Raw genomic sequence first — 20395 nt, forward strand, 5'->3', positions numbered from 1 at the left:
TTTGGTGCTTTACAAGTGTATTTTTACTGTGTAAAAAGCGCTGCATGTCAGTGGGCATTCTGTGTTCACAGGCATTAGATACTGGCGCTGGGGTTGTGAACTGGCTGCTCCTAAACTGTGTCCCTCTGACAGATTTTACTGTAGGTCTGTCCCCTATAAGTCCCAGTGTGTCTGTGTGTGTGTTGTACACGTGTGTAAGACATGTCATGTCCCCGGAGGAAACCATTTTAGGGACACAGAAGTGTAATGTGGTGGCGCTACCGGCACACCAAGAGCCTGCATGGGTGAAAGAAATACGTGATAGTATGCATCATATCAATAGGAGATTAGATAGGTCTGAATCTCATGCTGAGTGCTGGAGAAAATCTGTGGAGGATGTGATTTTTCAGGGCTCTGTTCTTCCATCCACAGGCGACCCCTCTGGGTCACATAAGAGACCATTTGCGAATATTGTGAATACTGATACTGACACAGACACTGATTCTTGTGTCGACGATAGTGACTCCAGAGAAATAGATCATAAATTGGCAAAAAATATACAATATATGATTGTAGCTATAAGGGAAGTTCTGGAAGTCACGGAAGCCACTCCTGTACCTCAGGAGAAGGCTTATTTCTATAAAGAAAAGAAATCCAAGGTCACTTTCCCTCCTTCCCACGAGCTTAATACTCTCTTTGAAAGGATGTGGGTGAATCCCGAAAACAAATTTTGTATTCCCAAGAGAATTCAGATAGCTTATCCTTTCCCGGTGGAGGACAGGAAAAAATGGGAGTCACCCCCTGTTTTAGACCGTGCACTGTCCAGGTTGACAAAGAAGGTAATTCTCCCTGCACCTGGCACGGCTTCACTAAAAGAGCCGGCAGACCGAAAGATGGAAACTACATTGAAATCCATTTATGTTACTAATGGTACGCTGCTCAGGCCCACAATTGCTTGCGCGTGGGTGAGTCGCGCTATTGAAAAATGGTCAGAAAGCGTGTCATCAGAAATTGACATGATTGATATTCCATAACTTAAGGAGTATTTCATCTTTATCAAAGACGCTGCCGCATACATGCTAGAAGTGATGAAAGATATTGGACTCTTGAGTTCACAAACCGCTACCATGGCAGTATCGGCTCGGCGGGCGTTGTGGATTCACCAGTAAAACGCGGATGCAGATTCCAAAAGAAATATGGAGGCTCTCCCATATAAAGGTGAGGCCTTATTTGGCGATGGACTGGATGTGTTAGTCTCGCCGGCTACCGCAGGTAAGTCGACATTTTTGCCCTATGCGCCTGCACCGGCAAAAAAGACATATCACCCGCACATGCAGTCCTTTCGGCCCAATAAATACAAGAAAGCGAGAGGTTCCTCCTTCTTTGCAGGTAGGGGAAGGGGAAAGGGAAAGAAGTCCACAGCGGCTTCAGATTCCCAGGAGCAGAAGTCTACTCCTACTTCTGCCAAATCTTCAGCATGACGCTGGGGCTCCTTTGCGGGAGGCCGCTCGGGTGGGGGCACGTCTCAAACTGTTCAGCCAAGGTTGGATTCTGTCTGGCCTAGATCCCTGGGTGTTGCAAATAGTGTCTCAGGGATACAAGCTGGAGTTTCAAGACGTTCCCCCATGCCGATTTTTCAAATCGACCTTGCCAGCTTCTCTTACGGAAAGGGAAGCACTAACAGCGGCAATCCAAAAATTATGTCAGGATCAGGTCATAGTCCTGGTACCTTTGTCGCAACAAGGGGAGGGGTTTTATTCAAGCCTTTTTGTAGTTCCGAAGCCGGATGGCTCGATCAGACCGATCCTAAACTTAAAAATTCTGAATCTCTACTTGAAACGATTCAAGTTCAAAATGGAATCACTGAGGGCAGTGATTTCCGGTCTGGAGGAGGGGGACTACATGGTTTGAAAAAAGAGGGGTGAAATCCTTAATGGCGCTTCTAGTGAAACGATTGCTGCCTTCTAGATCCAACGGTGGACTTATCCCAGATAGTCCAAAAAATGAAACAGAAGGAGTAGTGGTGGTGTGGACTAGATGGCGCTATCGCTCAAGCAGTGATGGTAAATGTGAGAGTGCTAAAACAAATACTTAGCTGTACTGTCTCCCGGCGAAGAGTCAGGTATAATATGAGGGACAGTAGATATCCTCATATAACGGTTTCTTTCAACAACATCATTCCAAAGGGGTTACCATGGTGGTTGAATATCCAATGATGGAATACTCGATCATATATAAAATGTGAAACAAAAGAACACAATGTGTAGTACATACATACTACACATTGTGTTCTTTTGTTTCACATTTTATATATGATCGAGTATTCCATCATTGGATATTCAACCACCATGGTAACCCCTTTGGGGACTACATGGTGTCTGTAGACATAAAGGATGCTTACCTGCATGTTCCCATTTATCCTCCTCACCAGGCTTATCTGAGATTTGCGGTTCAGGATTGCCATTACCAATTCCAGATGTTACCTTTCGGTCTCTCCACCGCGCCGAGGGTATTCACCAAGGTGATGGCGGAGATGATGGTTCTCCTGCGTCAAAAAGGAGTCAATATAATTCCTTATCTGGACGATCTCCTGATAAAGGCGAGATCCAGGGAGCAGTTGTTACAAAACATCACACTCTCCCTGTCAATACTCCAACAACACGGTTGGATCATAAATTATCCAAAGTCACAGTTGGAACCGACGACAAGATTGTCTTTTCTCGGGCTGATTCTGGACACAGAAGTTCAGAGAGTATTTCTTCTGGTGGAAAAGGCTCTGGAAATCCAGAAAATGATAAAACAGATATTGAAACCATCAAGTGTGTCGATCCATCAGTGCATTCGGTTGTTGGGGAAGATGGTGGCGGCCTACGAGGCCAAACAGTTTGGCAGGTTCCATGCCAGAGTATTCCAGTGGGACCTGTTGGACAAGTGGTCGGGATCCCACCTACACATGCACCGGAAGATAATCCTGTTGTCAAAAGCCAGGATTTCACTCTTGTGGTGACTACACAGTTCTCATCTACTAGAGGGATGCAGGTTCGGGATTCAGGAATTGGTCCTGGTAACCACGGATGCAAGTCTCCGAGGCTGGGAAGCTGTCACTCAGGGGGAAAGCTTCCAAGGAAAATGGTCAAGTCAGGAAGCCTGCCTTCACATAAACGTGCTGGAATTGAGAGCCATTTGCATCGGCCTTCAACAAGTGGTACATCTTCTTCAAGATCATCCGTGCAGATCCAGTCGGACAATGTAACAGCACTCGCGTACATAAACAGGCAGGGAGGAACGAAAAGCAGAGCGGCAATGGCAGAGGTGACGAAGATCCTCCTCTGGGCAGAAAGACATGTAAAGGCTCTGTAGGCAATTTTCATTCCGGGAGTAGACAACTGGGAAGCAGACTTCCTCAGCAGGCACGATCTCCATCCAGGAGGCCTCCACCAAGAAGTCTTCGCAGAGGTGACAAGTCTTTGGGGAGTACCTCAAGTAGACAAGAAGCTTCAGAAATATTGTTCCAGGTTGAGAGACCCTCAAGCAATAGCAGTGGATGCGCTAGTGACCCAGTGGGTATTCCGGTCAGTGTATGTCTTCCCTCCACTTCCGCTGATCCCAAAAGTTCTCAGGATCATAAGAAGAACAAGGGTTCGAGCAATCTTCATTGCCCCGGACTGGCCAAGGAGGGCTTGGTACCCAGATCTTCAGGAGTTGCTCATAAAAGATCCTCGGTCTCTTCCTCTTCGCGAGGACCTGCTGCAGCAGGGGCCGTGCGTGTATCAAGACTTACCGCGGCTACGTTTGATGGCATGGCTGTTGAGCGCCGGATCCTAGCCCGAAAGGGTATTCCAAAGGAAGTCATTCCCACTCTTATTCAGGCCAGGAAAGGAGTAACGTCGAAACATTACCACTGTATTTGGAGAAAATATGTATCTTGGTGTGAATCCAAGAAGGCTCCTACGGAAGAGTTTCAGTTGGGACGTTTTCTCCATTTTCTGCAGGCTGGTGTGGAGGCGGGCCTTAGATTGGGGTCAATCAAGGTCCAGATTTCGGCCTTGTCAATTTTTTCTCAAAAACAATTGGCCTCTCTTCCAGAGGCTCAGACCTTCGTGAAAGGGGTTCTACACATCCGGCCTCCATTTGTGCCTCCAGTGGCACCATGAGACCTTAATGTGGTGTTGCAGTTCCTTCAATCAGATTGGTTTGAGCCTCTACAAGAGATAGAGTTGAAGTTTCTCACTTGGAAAGGGGTGATGCTTTTGGAATTGGCATCCGCAAGGCGGGTGTCTGAATTGGGGGCCTTGTCTCACAAGAGCCCTTACCTGATCTTCCATGAAGATAGGGCAGAGTTGAGAACTCGCCAACATTTTCTTCCGAAGGTGGTTTAATCTTTCCACATAAACCAACCTATTGTGGTGCCAGTAGTTACTGACACGTTCACTGAGTCAAAGTCTCTAGATGTGGTTAGGGCTTTGAAGATTTGTCGCTAGTACAGCTCGAATACGGAAAACAGAGTCTTTGTTTGTCCTGTATGCTCCCAACAAGATTGGGTGTCCTGCTTCCAAGCAGACTATTGTGCGTTGGATCAGAGGTACGATTCAGCACGCTCATACTACGGCTGGATTGCCGTTACCGACGTCGGTGAAGGCCCATTCCACTAGGAAGGTGGGCTCATCCTGGGCGGCTGCCCGGGGGGTCTCGGCATTGCAACTTTGCCAAGCAGCTACTTGGTCGGGGTCAAAACAAATTATACAAGTTTGACACCTTGGCCGATGAAGACCTCAAGTTCGGTCAATCGGTGCTGCAGGGTCATCCGCACTCTCCCGCCCGTACTGGAGCTTTGGTATAAACCCCATGGTCATGAAGTGGACCCCAGCATCCTCTAGGACGTATGAGAAAATAGGATTTTGATACCCACCGGTAAATCCCTTTCTCCTAGTCCGCAGAGGATGCTGGGCGCCCGTCCCAGTGCGTACTTTACCTGCAGTTTTGTTATTAGAGTTACACAAGTTGTGTTATATTAGTTTCAGCATGTTGCTGTAATTGGTTCATGCCTGTTGGCGTGTGTTCTGTTGAATGCCATGTTGTGCGGCATGGTTGAGGTGTGAGCTGGTATGTATCTCACCACTAGTTTTAAAGTAAATCCTTTCCTCGAAATGTCCGTCTCCCTGGGCACAGTTCCTATAACTGAGGTCTGGAGGAGGGGCATAGAGGGAGGAGCCAGTTCACACCCATTGAAAAGTCTTGAGTGCCCATGGCTCCTGCGGAACCGTCTATACCCCATGGTCATGAAGTGGACCCCAGCATCCTCTACGGACTAGGAGAAAAGGATTTACCAGTAGGTATCAAAATCCTATTTTCTTCATTTAATAAAAGATCACCTGACAGAATGAAACATCTATATTTTTATTAAGATTTCCTATTATATTGCAAAGTTTTAATTCCATTTGTTTTAGCGTTTAAGAAGTTTTTCTGTGATATCATGACTCCTAGTATACTGGGGAAACAAAGCCACTTCTCCATTTATAAGGAATTTAAGAAAACAAGCAGAGACTCAATAGATATCATTTTTCCTCAAATTACTGAACACATATAATATATTGATTTCTGTTGTGCTCTAGGCAAATATTTCTTTAATGTAATTACTGTATGTGTTTATGTTTTTCTTGAATTCTGTGGAACGTTATATTTCCAATGTATTTTTGTTTTCACTCTCTATAACCACTTAACTGACATGGTCAGATCACAAGCGACCGCGTCGCCCCAGTATGTCCCCCAGTTTTTGACGAGGAGATCAGTTTTGCAGATGCGCATAATATAATATTTACATAATTTTTTTTTAAATATCTTTAAACTATATTATTAATTCAAAATTAAAAGAACTAAAAAACAATGGTATGAATGGTTTTGAAGGGAAAATCATCAGTTAAGTGGTTAATTGACTTATTGAATCTTGATCAACATATAGGGCTTGCTTCAGAGATAGACGCTACTGCGCCTGCTCTTGCATCTGTTGTTGGTGTTATGGCTGTGAAAATGAGCCTAATTCAGAGTTGATCGCAGCAGCAAATTTGTTAGCAGTTGGGCAAAACCATGTGCAGTGCAGGGGGTGGGAGATATAACGTGCAGAGAGAGTTAGATTTGGGTGTATAGAACACCGCTGGTGAATCCTGACACACCACCATCGCGCACACTATCAACACCTGCACTTGCCTTGCAGGTGCAGTTTTTCTGTCCGAGTGGTCCCTGTGGCAGGGACTGTGCGTCTGAGAACGCAGCCATTTTCACTGACAAGCCCACCATGCTCCTATAACATGCCCACAAGACTTTTTTTTTTCGTGCTCACTTCAGCTGGCCACCCATTCCACCACCCCAGAACACCCATAATTTTTCCGCTCCATTTCCAATACTGCCTGACCCGATCGCAACAGTACCTTTGTGTGTACGTGCACCATAGAAGTATTCTGAATTTTTTAACATGCGCAATGGAAATTAATTGCTCAATTACAAGAGCATCGGCATTGCATGGGGTTTGTGTGCGTCTCTGAATCTAGGCCCTCATTCCGAGTTGTTCGCTCGCAAGGCGAATGTAGCAGAGTTACACACGCTAAGCCGCCGCCTACTGGGAGTGAATCTTAGCTTCTTAAAATTGCGACCGACGTACGCGCAATATTGCGATTACAAACGAGTTAGCAGTTTCAGAGTAGCTCCAGACTTACTCTGCCTGTGCGATCATTTCAGTGCTTGTCGTTCCTGGTTGACGTCACAAACACACCCAGCGTTCGCCCAGGCACTCCCACCGTTTCCCCGGCCACTCCTGCGTTTTTTCCGGAAACGGTAGCGTTTTCAGCCACACGCCCCTGAAACGCCGTGTATCCGCCCAGTAACACCCATTTCCTGTCAATCACATTACGATCGCCGGAGCGAAGAAAAAGCCGTGAGTAAAAATACTTTCTTCATAGTAAAGTTACTTGGCGCAGTCGCAGTGCGAACATTGCGCATGCGTACAAAGCGGATTTTCACTGCGATGCGATGAAAAATACCGAGCGAACAACTCGGAATGAGGGCCCTAATCCGTAATGTGTCACTGCTAATACTCCATAGAGTGTATAGATGAAAATGCTTTAAAATGTTAAGTCTGGCTGATCATGCAACCATTCCTGCATACTTGTCTGTCGGCAGTCGCCTAACCATACTGGCGGCGGGATGTAATGCAGTCCGAGATCGCTGAGGTTGTCGGCCGATCTCGGACGTTTTTTTTAAAGGGGAAATCACTTACAAGGTATAATCATGCATGAATATTAGACTCTGTATCCAGTAGACAATTGAAGTGATTGGTAAAGAAAATTAATTTGGGAAAATGTGATTTTTGAATAATAAAAAAAAATCATAGCAACATTAATTTTGAAAAATCTTTTCAGGTATATTTGGAATATGCAGCGATCCATACATGAAGTACGTGTGGAATGGCAGTCTCTTAGAGTGTGTAAAAAACATTGTTCATCACGACTGGTTACTTCATATAATTCATGGATTTTGTGGACAATCAAGTATCCTTTTCATGACCAAACAATAGAGAATTATGAAGGCCTCCATCTTTACTTAAATTTTTTTGTTCCTCACACATTTACACATTTACCTTAATAAATCATTCAAGAACTGCTTATTTATGGTCGACCAGTCTATGTAACGCTGATGGCCAGAAGATCAAGCAAATTTGCTGGGACTCGTTTTCTAAAGAGGGGAGCAAATTGTGAGGTACTAATATGTATGAGCTCTGAGGTCTTGGATTGATACAGAGTACGTTGTTACAGTTGTGTTTTATAAAGTAATCCTGCAATCTTAAGGTGCGTACACACTAGGCGATATTTTAAACAATATCTCTTATTTTCACCTCTCCTAGCGATATCGTTTGTAATATCGCCCAGTGTGTATGCACTATGGGATGAACGATGCTCGCTCCTGTGGGTCGTCAACTACATCCCTGTCATCCATACATGCAGGTCAAGGATGTCGTTGATGATACCATTCTGCCAAATGCAGCATGGCCCCATCTCCCCATCCCCGCTATCATTTGTTGCTGGCAGCATTGGCAAGTGTGTGTATGCACTTACCGATGCCTGCCCTGCCGCTGGGTTCCGTCGTGCGCGATGTTGCTGGGTACACAGATCTCGTATAATGTGCCCAGTATTAGTTCCAGACTACTGCTCCGCTCCTCTACAACAGTGCATCTCAAATACAGTCCCTGGGACACACTAATTGTGCATGTTTTCCATATCTCCTTGCTAAAGCACAGGTGTATTAATTACTGACCAACACATTTTTAAAGATCCACATATGGTTCTAATTATTTTTACTTGTGATTCTGTGAGGATACCTGTAAAATATGCACTGTTAGTGTGTCCCGAAGACAAGATTTGAAAGCACTGATCTACATGCTTGTGTAAATAGCTGTAATCATTATCAGAGCACACTTGCATCAACTCTATACCTGATTAATGATTTCTATTTGAAATGACACCACTCTCTGTGTATGCACAATTCAGTTTAGCCTGCATCTCTGCCAACATACCCACGACATGCCTTCACTTTGTTATGTACGACTCTTTGTATACTGCCAATAGTTGCCCATAGTTGATCATAGTCAGTGGTGTATCTCAAATTGATGCAGTGTGTGGTGCATACAGGCCCCCAGGGTCTAGAAGGGTCCACACAACACACCATGCACCCATTTTTCCAAAACTTACCCTTCGGAGTCCATCGTTGGCAGCAGCAGCACAGAAGTCACTGGAAAATGACGCGTGCCATGTGACTTCTTAGTTTTTTATTTTTAATAAATTGGCAAAAATCTAAAAAAAAACTTTTTTCATGTTGTCATTATGCAGTATTGTGTGTAGAATTTTGAGGGGGAAAATGAATTTATTCCATTTTGGAATAAGGCTGTACATAACAAAATGTTGAGAAAGTGAAGCGCTGTGAATACTTTCCGGATGCACTGTATATGAAAAATTAAAAATTGCAAAATAATATTCTTTAAGCTCACAAACATATAAAGTTTGTACTAGTTTTACATCTTCTGTTTGAAATTCAGGCAGAAAATATTTAATATACACCAGTTATTGTTGACTCTGCCTAGTAATGAATGTTCCCCAATTTCAGGCATATCTATTACATGTACAAATATAACAATGCTTTATACTTGTTTTGCTGGATGCGTAAAAGCAGCCACTTATAAACCATCAAGTAAAATAAAATCTGACCTAGATAGATAGACCTGTTGACATATGAATATCTGCATTTAGAACAATGCTCCTGACTTGTGTACAGCTCTCCATCAGCCGCTTGGTATTTTGCAGTAACTCTTATGAAGTGACTTAGGATGTGTCTCTTTGCCAAGTGAAGGTCCTAGAGGAGCAGAAATGCATGCTCATACGTCTGGCAGTATAAAGTTCTGTTGGTATCTTCTTATCTTAGTATACTTTACAGTGTTAAATGTTATAAGGTAGACTATACATGTGTCCATTAACACTACTGAGATGCTCTAAACAATGAGTAGATTGTGAAAATGAAAATCTTTAGAAAATGGAATCTGTGGACATGTACATTTGGTTTTGCCTGTATTTCAACTTCATTAACGTGGATATTTTGCTGCTTAAGTCTTGATGTTCCCTTAATTTATATCTTAAATGACAGTCAGGCATGCAAAGGCATCCAGAACAGTGCAGTTTAATGAAGTGGAAATGTCCAACAGATAAAGTTGGTACTGTAGTACTTTGCCTTTTCACTTTTGCTCTTCTCACAACAGATGGGCCACCTGGGTGTGAGGTTATGAAGCTTATGTCGATCATGCTTCTATAAAGAAAGATATGTACTAACTGTTGTTCTTGTTACTGAATAGTGGTAACTTGCAGGGGCACCACAACCTTTTTGGGTGAGGAAAGATAATTTCATTCTGGCACCCATAAATCTCTGAATGTCGCCCCCTCAAAGGCAGCTGGATTTAAGCACCACGCTACCTACCTGATGACAGAGAGTCTCTCTCTCTCTCTCTCTCTCTATACAAACACACACAATTATGTAAAAAACAGCATAGAGGACACTATGGGGAATGCAGATATTAGTGTATTAGAAGGAAAATACAACATAAAGGGGCCCATTTACTATTTATTGAGGTTTAGACTTGATAAACAGAATTTCTGCCACTATTCTGAAATTAATCTCCACCCAGAAGTATTAAAAATATTACCAATATCTCCCTGAGTCATCATTAGTATTATACTGGCAGCACGGATGGTGTAATGGTTAGCATTACTGCCTCACAGCACTAAGGTCATGGGATCGATTTCCACCACGGCCCTAACTGTTTGTATATTCTCCCCGTGCTTATTTGGATTTCCTCCGGTTACTTCGGTTTCCTTCCACAATCCAAAATTAACCCTAGCATGAATGCGTGTACATGTGGTAGGGCAGGGGTGGCCGGACTTTTGGGGTTGGCGATGTACTTTGAAAGCTGAAAAGCTTCCTTGATCTACCCGGGTGGGACATTATTATGTGCTGCAGGTGCGTGCCGGGATAAGGGTGCTTATCAGAATAAAAAGGGGTGTGACCTCGCTGCACTGGGTGTAGGGACTGTCCAAAATTACGCTTTTGCCTGCACAGCAATAAACACTGTGCCCCACACAGGAATAAACCACAAACACATTGCCCCACACAGGAATAAACCACAAACACATTGCCCCACACAGGAATAAACCACAAACACATTGCCCCACACAGAAATAAACCATAAACACATTGCCCCACACAGGAATAAACCACAAACACATTGCCCCACACAGGAATTAACCACAAACACATTGCCCCACACAGGAATAAACCACAAACACATTGCCCCACACATAAATTAACCACAAACACATTGCCCCACACAGGAATAAACCACAAACACATTGCCCCACACAGAAGTAAACCACAAACACATTGCCCCACAAAAGAAAAAAAAAATTGTCCCCCACAAAAAAATAAAAACTATATTAAATTGACCCCCTGTACAGAACCCCCCACTTGTGAGAACCCCCCATCCACACAATTACCCCCCCCCCTGCAGAATACTTCTTCCACTTGTGTAGAACCTCTACCCTCAGTGCAGAACAGCATACACCTCATATTCCCTCCCCTGTGCAGCATGTCCCAGCCAGAGGATAGAACTTACCTGACAAGTATTCCCGCTGGGCAGGCTGCTCTCATTGCTCCCGCTGTGGCTTCCCGCTGGGCAGGCTGCTCCCACGGCTCCAGCTATGGCTCCCACTGGGCAGGCTGCTCCCATGGCTCCCGCTATGGCTCCCGCTGGGCAGGCTGCTCCCACGGCTCCCGCTGGGTAGGCCGTATAAAACTGCCCCCGCTGGCTGCACACTGGATCCAAATTGTTCAGCTCTTCCCATCGTGGGTGACGTCACCCACAAAACCCACGCTACACTACTGGAAATGCTGAGGCCCCTGAAGCGCCAGAGGATTAATACACTACAGTGGTGCTTTTTCTGAAGTTGGTTGCGATCTGCCTGCGGGACCTCCGCAGGCTACCAGTAGATCGCGATCGACGTTTTGCCCAGGTCTGTTGTAGGGAATAAAGGTTGTAAGCTCCACTGGGGCAAATATATAATATATATAATAATATGTGTGCGCTGTATAAGTAACTGGTAATAAATAAATAATAATAATAGACAGCGCGTGCACCAGTGACTTTTACTGGGACGGGATCCAGACAGTCCCTCTACCAGGTAATTGTGTGATACGTGGCCCATAGAGTGCAATGACTAACGCCATCGCTATTGCGGTGGGAAACAGGGAAAGCACAGCAGATATCTTTGATACCTGCTTCAGAACCCCTGTAATACTTTAAGGAGGTACTTACATTTTACGTATATCCCGATTTTTCGGCTGATTTCTCACTAAATGTGTATAATAAATATGCCCCAAAAACATGACTAACATTTGAGTGACTTTATGTAGAAGACAAAGGGCGGGATTCAATTCTTTTCACTCCTTTCCACACCCTTTCTGTTTCTGCCCTCAGGGGTGTGGTATCATTATTTCAACTCACTACCCCTGAAGTAGGGAAGCACCCAACCCTTTACACAGCTAAACCTGATCACTATGGGCGCAATATGCGCGATAACAGAGACCATTTTAGAAAAAAAATTGGGCGTGATATATCATTTGAATCCCACCCAAAGAGTCAGGATCCACTTATAGCTCACACCTTGACTGAGGCTGAGCATGGCATGTAATGTAATGAGACTTTCTCTAGCATCCACAAGGGATATTGGGGAATCTAGTACGAAGGGGTATAGACGGGGTCCAAAAGAGCCAGTGCACTTTAAATTTCTTCAACTGGGTGTGCCGGCTCCTCCCCTGTATGCCCCCTCCCACAGGCAGTTTAGAAAAAAGTGCCCTCAGGAGAGGATGCACATCTCTGAGCTCCACGGAGTTTCTTCAAATTTTTTTTTCTTCTTTGTTTTCTCTATCGTCCTAGTGGATGCTGGGGTTCCTGAAAGGACCATGGGGAATAGCGGCTCCGCAGGAGACAGGGCACAAAAAGTAAAGCTTTTTCCGATCAGGTGGTGTGCACTGGCTCCTCCCCCTATGACCCTCCTCCAGACTCCAGTTAGATTTTTGTGCCCGGCCGAGAAGGGTGCAATCTAGGTGGCTCTCCTAAAGAGCTGCTTAGAAAAAGTTTAGCTAGGTTTTTTATTTTACAGTGATTCCTGCTGGCAACAGGATCACTGCAGCGAGGGACTGAGGGGAGAAGGAGTCAACTCACCTGCGTGCAGGATGGATTGGCTTCTTGGCTACTGGACATCAAGCTCCAGAGGGACGATCACGGGTACAGCCTGGATGGTCACCGGAGCCACGCCGCCGGCCCCCTTGCAGATGCTGAAGACAGAAGAGGTCCAGAATCGGCGGCTGAAGACTCCTGCAGTCTTCAAAAGGTAGCGCACAGCACTGCAGCTGTGCGCCATTTTCCTCTCAGCACACTTCACACGGCAGTCACTGAGGGTGCAGGGCGCTGGGAGGGGGGCGCCCTGGGAGGCAAAATGATTACCTATAAAGGCTAAAAATACCTCACATATAGCCCTAGAGGCTATATGGAGATATTTAACCCCTGCCTAATTTCTCTAAATAGCGGGAGACGAGCCCGCCAGAAAAGGGGCGGGGCCTATCTCCTCAGCACACGGCGCCATTTCCTCTCACAGTTCCGCTGGTCAGGACGGCTCCCAAGTCTCTCCCCTGCACTGCACTACAGAAACAGGGTAAAACAGAGAGGGGGGGGCACATTTATGGCGATAATTTGATATAACAAAGCAGCTATAAGGGAGCACTTATTATAAGGCTATCCCTGATATATATATAGCGCTTTTGGTGTGTGCTGGCAAACTCTCCCTCTGTCTCCCCAAAGGGCTAGTGGGTCCTGTCTTCGTTAGGAGCATTCCCTGTGTGTCTGCTGTGTGTCGGTACGTGTGTGTCGACATGTATGAGGACGATATTGGTGTGGAGGCGGAGCAATTGCCAAATATGAGGATGTCACCCCCTAGGGAGTCGACACCGGAATGGATGCCTTTATTTATGGAACTACGGGATAGTGTCAACACGCTAAAGCAGTCGTTTGACGACATGAGGCGGCCGGACAATCAATTAGTGCCTGTCCAGGCGACTCAAACACCGTCAGGGGCTGTGAAACGCCCTTTGCCTCAGTCGGTCGACACAGACCCAGACACAGGCGATGACTCCAGTGGTGACGGTGACGAATCAACCGTATTTTCCAGTAGGGCCACACGTTATATGATTTTGGCAATGAAGGAGGCGTTACATTTAGCTGATACTACAGGTACCACTAAACAGGGTATTATGTGGGGTATGAAAAAACTACCTATAGTTTTTCCTGAATCAGAAGAATTAAATGACGTGTGTAATGAAGCGTGGGTTGCCCCTGATAAAAAACTGATAATTTCAAAGAAATTATTGGCATTATACCCTTTCCCGCCAGAGGTTAGGGAGCGCTGGGAAACACCTCCTAGGGTGGACAAGGCGCTAACACGCTTATCTAAACAAGTGGCGTTACCCTCTCCTGAGACGGCCGCACTTAAAGATCCATCAGATAGGAGGATGGAAAATATCCAAAAAAGTATATACACACATGCAGGTGTTATACTACGACCAGCTGTAGCGACTGCCTGGATGGGCAGTGCTGGGGTAGTTTGGTCAGAGTCCCTGATTGAAAATATTGATACCCTGGACAGGGACAATATTTTACTGTCGTTAGAACAAATAAAGGATGCATTTCTTTATATGCGTGATGCACAGAGGGATATCTGCACACTGGCATCACGGGTAAGTGCTATGTCCATTTCGGCCAGAAGAGCTTTATGGACGCGACAGTGGTCAGGTGATGCGGATTCAAAACGGCATATGGAAGTTTTGCCGTATAAAGGGGAGGAGTTATTTGGAGTCGGTCTATCAGATTTGGTGGCCACGGCTACAGCCGGGAAATCCACCTTTCTACCTCAAGTCACTCCCCCACAGAAAAAGGCACCGACTTTTCAACCGCAGCCCTTTCGTTCCTTTAAAAATAAGAGAGCAAAGGGCTATTCATATCTGCCACGAGGCAAAGGTCGAGGGAAGAGACAGCAACACGCAGCTCCTTCCCAGGAACAGAAGCCCTCCCCGGCTTCTACAAAAGCCTCAGCATGACGCTGGGGCTCCTCAAGCGGACTCGGGGATGGTGGGCGGTCGTCTCAAAAATTACAGCGCGCAGTGGGCTCACTCGCAGGTAGATCCCTGGATCCTGCAGATAATATCTCAAGGGTACAGGTTGGAATTAGAGACGGATCCACCTCGCCGTTTCCTGAAGTCTGCTTTACCAACGTCCCCCTCCGAAAGGGAGACGGTTTTGGAAGCCATTCACAAGCTGTACTCTCAGCAGGTGATAGTCAAGGTACCTCTTCTACAACAAGGGAAGGGGTATTATTCCACTCTTTTTGTGGTACCGAAGCCGGATGGCTCGGTAAGGCCTATTCTAAATCTGAAGTCCTTGAACCTGTACATAAAGAAGTTCAAGTTCAAAATGGAGTCACTCAGAGCAGTGATAGCGAACCTGGAAGAGGGGGACTTTATGGTATCCTTGGACATCAAGGATGCGTATCTCCACGTTCCAATTTACCCCTCACACCAGGGGTACCTCAGGTTCGTTGTACAAAACTGTCACTATCAGTTTTCAGACGCTGCCGTTCGGATTGTCCACGGCACCTCGGATCTTTACAAAGGTAATGGCCGAGATGATGATTCTTCTTCGAAGAAAAGGCGTATTAATTATCCCATACTTGGACGATCTCCTAATAAGGGCGAGGTCCAGAGAACAGCTAGAGATGGGATTAGCACTGTCTCAAGAAGTGCTAAAACAGCACGGGTGGATTCTGAATATTCCAAAATCCCAGTTAATGCCGACAACTCGTCTGCTGTTCCTAGGGATGATTCTGGACACAGTTCAGAAAAAGGTTTTTCTCCCGGAGGAAAAAGCCAAGGAGTTATCCGAGCTTGTCAGGAACCTCCTAAAACCAGGAAAGGTGTCTGTACATCAATGCACAAGAGTCCTGGGAAAAATGGTAGCTTCTTACGAAGCAATTCCATTCGGCAGATTCCACGCAAGAATTTTCCAAAGGGATCTGTTGGACAAATGGTCAGGGTCGCATCTTCAGATGCACCTACGGATAACCCTGTCTCCAAGGACAAGGGTGTCTCTTCTGTGGTGGTTGCAGAGTCCTCATCTATTGGAGGGCCGCAGATTCGGCATACAGGATTGGATCCTGGTGACCACGGACGCCAGCCTGAGAGGCTGGGGAGCAGTCACACAAGGAAGAAACTTCCAGGGAGTATGGACGAGCCTGGAAACGTCTCTTCACATAAACATTCTGGAACTAAGAGCAATATACAATGCTCTAAGCCAGGCAGAACCTCTGCTTCAGGGAAAACCGGTGTTGATCCAGTCGGACAACATCACGGCAGTCGCCCATGTGAACAGACAGGGCGGCACAAGAAGCAGGAGTGCAATGGCAGAAGCTGCAAGGATTCTTCGCTGGGCAGAGAATCATGTGATAGCGCTATCAGCAGTGTTCATCCCGGGAGTGGACAACTGGGAAGCAGACTTCCTCAGCAGACACGATCTTCACCCGGGAGAGTGGGGACTTCATCCAGAAGTCTTCCACATGCTGGTAACCCGTTGGGAAAGACCAATGGTGGACATGATGGCGTCTCGCCTCAACAAAAAACTGGACAGGTATTGCGCCAGGTCAAGAGATCCGCAGGCAATAGCTGTGGACGCGCTGGTAACGCCTTGGGTGTACCAGTCGGTGTATGTGTTTCCTCCTCTGCCTCTCATACCAAAAGTATTGAGAATTATACGGCAAAGAGGCGTAAGAACGATACTAGTGGTTCCGGATTGGCCAAGAAGGACTTGGTACCCGGAACTTCAAGAGATGATCACGGAAGATCCGTGGCCTCTACCTCTAAGGAGGGACTTGCTTCAGCAGGGTCCCTGTCTGTTTCAAGACTTACCGCGGCTGCGTTTGACGGCATGGCGGTTGAACGCCGGATCCTAATGGAAAAAGGCATGCCGGAAGAAGTCATTCCTACTTTGATTAAAGCAAGGAAAGAAGTAACCGTGCAACATTATCACCGAATTTGGCGAAAATATGTTGCGTGGTGCGAAGATCGGAGTGCTCCGACGGAGGAATTTCAACTGGGTCGATTCCTACATTTCCTGCAATCAGGATTGTCTATGGGTCTCAAATTGGGATCTATTAAGGTTCAAATTTCGGCCCTGTCGATTTTCTTTCAAAAAGAATTGGCTTCAGTCCCTGAAGTCCAGACCTTTGTGAAGGGAGTGCTGCATATACAGCCTCCTGTGGTGCCTCCAGTGGCACCGTGGGATCTCAATGTAGTTTTGGATTTTCTAAAATCTCATTGGTTTGAACCACTAAATAAGGTGGATTTGAAATATCTCACTTGGAAAGTGACCATGCTTCTAGCCCTGGCTTCTGCCAGGAGAGTGTCAGAATTGGCAGCTTTATCTTACAAAAGCCCATATCTGATTTTCCATTCGGACAGGGCAGAACTGCGGACTCGTCCGCATTTTCTCCCTAAGGTGGTGTCAGCATTTCATCTGAACCAGCCTATTGTAGTGCCTGCGGCTACAAGTGACTTGGAGGACTCCAAGTTACTGGACGTTGTCAGAGCATTAAAAATATATATTGCAAGAACAGCGGGAGTCAGAAAATCTGACTCGTTGTTTATATTGTATGCACCCAACAAGATGGGTGCTCCTGCGTCTAAGCAGACGATTGCTCGTTGGATCTGTAGCACAATCCAACTGGCACATTCTGTGGCAGGCCTGCCACAGCCTAAATCTGTAAAGGCCCACTCCACAAGGAAGGTGGGCTCATCTTGGGCGGCTGCCCGAGGGGTCTCGGCATTACAACTTTGCCGAGCAGCTACGTGGTCAGGGGAGAACACGTTTGTAAAATTTTACAAATTTGATACTCTGGCTAAGGAGGAACTGGAGTTCTCTCATTCGGTGCTGCAGAGTCATCCGCACTCTCCCGCCCGTTTGGGAGCTTTGGTATAATCCCCATGGTCCTTTCAGGAACCCCAGCATCCACTAGGACGATAGAGAAAATAAGATTTTACTTACCGATAAATCTATTTCTCGGAGTCCGTAGTGGATGCTGGGCGCCCATCCCAAGTGCGGATTATCTGCATAAATTGTACATAGTTATTGTTAACTTATTCGGGTTATTGTTGTAGGAAGCCATCTTTCAGAGGCTCCGCTGTTATCATACTGTTAACTGGATTTAGATCACAAGTTGTACGGTGTGATTGGTGTGGCTGGTATGAGTCTTACCCGGGATTCAAAATCCTCCCTTATTGTGTACGCTCGTCCGGGCACAGTACCTAACTGGAGTCTGGAGGAGGGTCATAGGGGGAGGAGCCAGTGCACACCACCTGATCGGAAAAAGCTTTACTTTTTGTGCCCTGTCTCCTGCGGAGCCGCTATTCCCCATGGTCCTTTCAGGAACCCCAGCATCCACTACGGACTCCGAGAAATAGATTTATCGGTAAGTAAAATCTTATTATTTTCAGTATGCTGTTTAGTCAACAGCATACCTGCACCGTGGGACTTGGGGGGGCGGTCACCGGCATTATGAGGTGCAGAGCCGCTTCCCCGTCCTGAGGGGTTGTTGTTCAGCGGGGCACTGCGCCTTAGCTGTCGCAGCCGCAGCACGCCACACACCCCTAACGCTGCCTGAAGGTGACATCGGTGGTGAGTACACACCGGGGGCCCCGCTAGGGTGGTCCACCGGTTTACTGTGCGTCTGACCACGGGCGCGGCATATGGGACCCTCCTGGGGGGGGGTCCCGCTAAGATCCCCTGTGTAGGCTGGCACAAAACCGCTCTGACTAGCACTTGTTGTAATGTTTTTAAGCTATATGGAGACTTTGCCAGTATAATATATTAGTGTAACGCCGGAGCCATTGGAGGGGGCGGAGCTACATCAGAGCGGGACCTGAGGCGTGTTGGTACCTTCCTCTGCTTACTGCAGCCATTCTCAGCACATATAGCGCTTCCTGATTCCTCAGCCACGCTGGATATACATGTACAGGGTGTAGCAAAGGGGGAATACCGCTTGTGTACACTATCTGGGTCCTCTTTAGGACAGAAATTGTTAGTGTTTACTGTAATATAGTGAGCTGACAGCCTCACTTGGGCTGTACAGCTCAGGGTGTGCTGGTGTCCTTCTCTCTGTGTCTCTGCTCACATACAGTAGGGCAGGCTTGCAATATATCTGTCTGTGGGTATGTTTTTGTGCTTACTGTGAAACATGGGTAAACACAAGCTGTGCAGTGTATTCCACACCAGAGTCTCTCTATTATCTACTGATTCTGTTTCATGTGAACAATGCAGCCAATCTTCACAAACCAGTGAAGGGACTGGGGGAGAGGGTCCAGAGCCCCACTGGCTAGGGTCTCTAAAACCTATGATGTCAGAGATGTCATCCCAGCTCACTGCTAATGTTCAGAAGACTCCGCTACTACAACAAGCTGTTGCAGATTTAGCTGCTAGGCAGATGCACAGCCCCCCCTCTCTCATGCAGGTTCACAGAAACATGGATTACCTGCTCTACTCTCTGATACAGACGAGGATATACAGGAGGATGGGGATGACTTGGATCCCATTAGTGGGGATCCTGATTCTGCTCAGGGTATTGAACCCTTAATTCTGGCTATTCGGGACGATTTAAAGCTCTTTCTAGAGGACGCTGCGTCACAGCAATCGTTTTTCTTTGTACAAAATAAGCCTAATGTCACTTTCTCTGACTCTACAGAGTTAGATGACCTATTTAAGCTGGCCTGGAAACATCCAGACAAAAAATACCAAGTGTCCAAAAAATGTTTGCGCACTTTCCCATTTGCTCCTGAAGGTAGAAAATTTTGGCCGGAACCCACAGTGGTTGATGTATCCGTCTCTTGCCTGTCCAAAAAGGCGGTGATGCCCTCCGCGGGCCTCTTTACCATGAAGACTCCAGGGGATAGGAAAATAGAGACTACACTCAAATCTATTTACATGGCAGCCGGTGTCTCACAAAGGCCGGTCATTGCGGGTTGCTGGATGACCCATGCCATTCATTCCTGGGCTACTCAAATCCAGGGGGGCCTCTCGGGGGATATGCCCTTGGTTACTATGGTGACCCTCCTAAAACACATTCAGGACACTACACATGTGCTCTGTGATTCACTCAAGGAAATGGGGAACATTAATGCTACGACTTCTGCCATGGCATTGTCGGCGCACAGGGCCTTGTGGTTGCGTCAGTGGATTGCAGATACAGAATCCAAACGTAGTGTGGAATCCCTCACCTTTTCTGGGGAATGGCTCTTTGGGGTTGAATTGGATACCTGGATTTCCAAAGTTACAGCTGGGAAATCCACATTTCTCCCCTCTGGGGCCCTGCCGACGAGACGCTCTTACCCGGGGCCGTCGGTCCAGTCCTTTCGATCTCACAGATTTCGATCTAAGTCCAGAAAGCCTGCAAGTACCAGCTCTCAGGAACAGACCACCAGTTCTGCTTCCGCTAAGGCCTCAACATGATGGTGCCCACCCACCCCAAGGGGATCTGAGGTGGGAGCTCGACTGAATCACTTCAGTCGCGTCTGGGAGACCTCCTGCCAGGATTCCTGGGTCAGAAGTCTCATTTCTCAAGGCTGCCAGCTGGAGTTCAACAGTACTCCTCCCCAATGATTTTTCAAATCAAGCTTACCAGCTTTGGAGGATATGCAAGTTACGTTACAACAGGCCATCCAAAAGTTGTTCCAG

The 20395-nt window shown here is 46.6% G+C and overlaps 1 protein-coding gene across 6 annotated transcripts in view; it reads left to right on the plus strand.

The window, feature by feature from the left end:
• Positions 1 to 20395, plus strand: part of FIG4 (FIG4 phosphoinositide 5-phosphatase) — a 665438-nt gene that overhangs the window by 215052 nt on the left and 429991 nt on the right. For all 6 annotated transcript variants that reach the window (XM_063917119.1, XM_063917117.1, XM_063917120.1 and 3 more), the window contains exons 8-9: positions 7392 to 7520; positions 7628 to 7728. In XM_063917119.1, the coding sequence (XP_063773189.1) occupies positions 7392 to 7520; positions 7628 to 7728 (230 nt within the window). The remainder of the gene's footprint in view (positions 1 to 7391; positions 7521 to 7627; positions 7729 to 20395) is intronic.

Source organism: Pseudophryne corroboree, chromosome 4, assembly GCF_028390025.1.
Source record: "Pseudophryne corroboree isolate aPseCor3 chromosome 4, aPseCor3.hap2, whole genome shotgun sequence".
In the NCBI taxonomy this organism is placed as follows: domain Eukaryota; kingdom Metazoa; phylum Chordata; class Amphibia; order Anura; family Myobatrachidae; genus Pseudophryne; species Pseudophryne corroboree.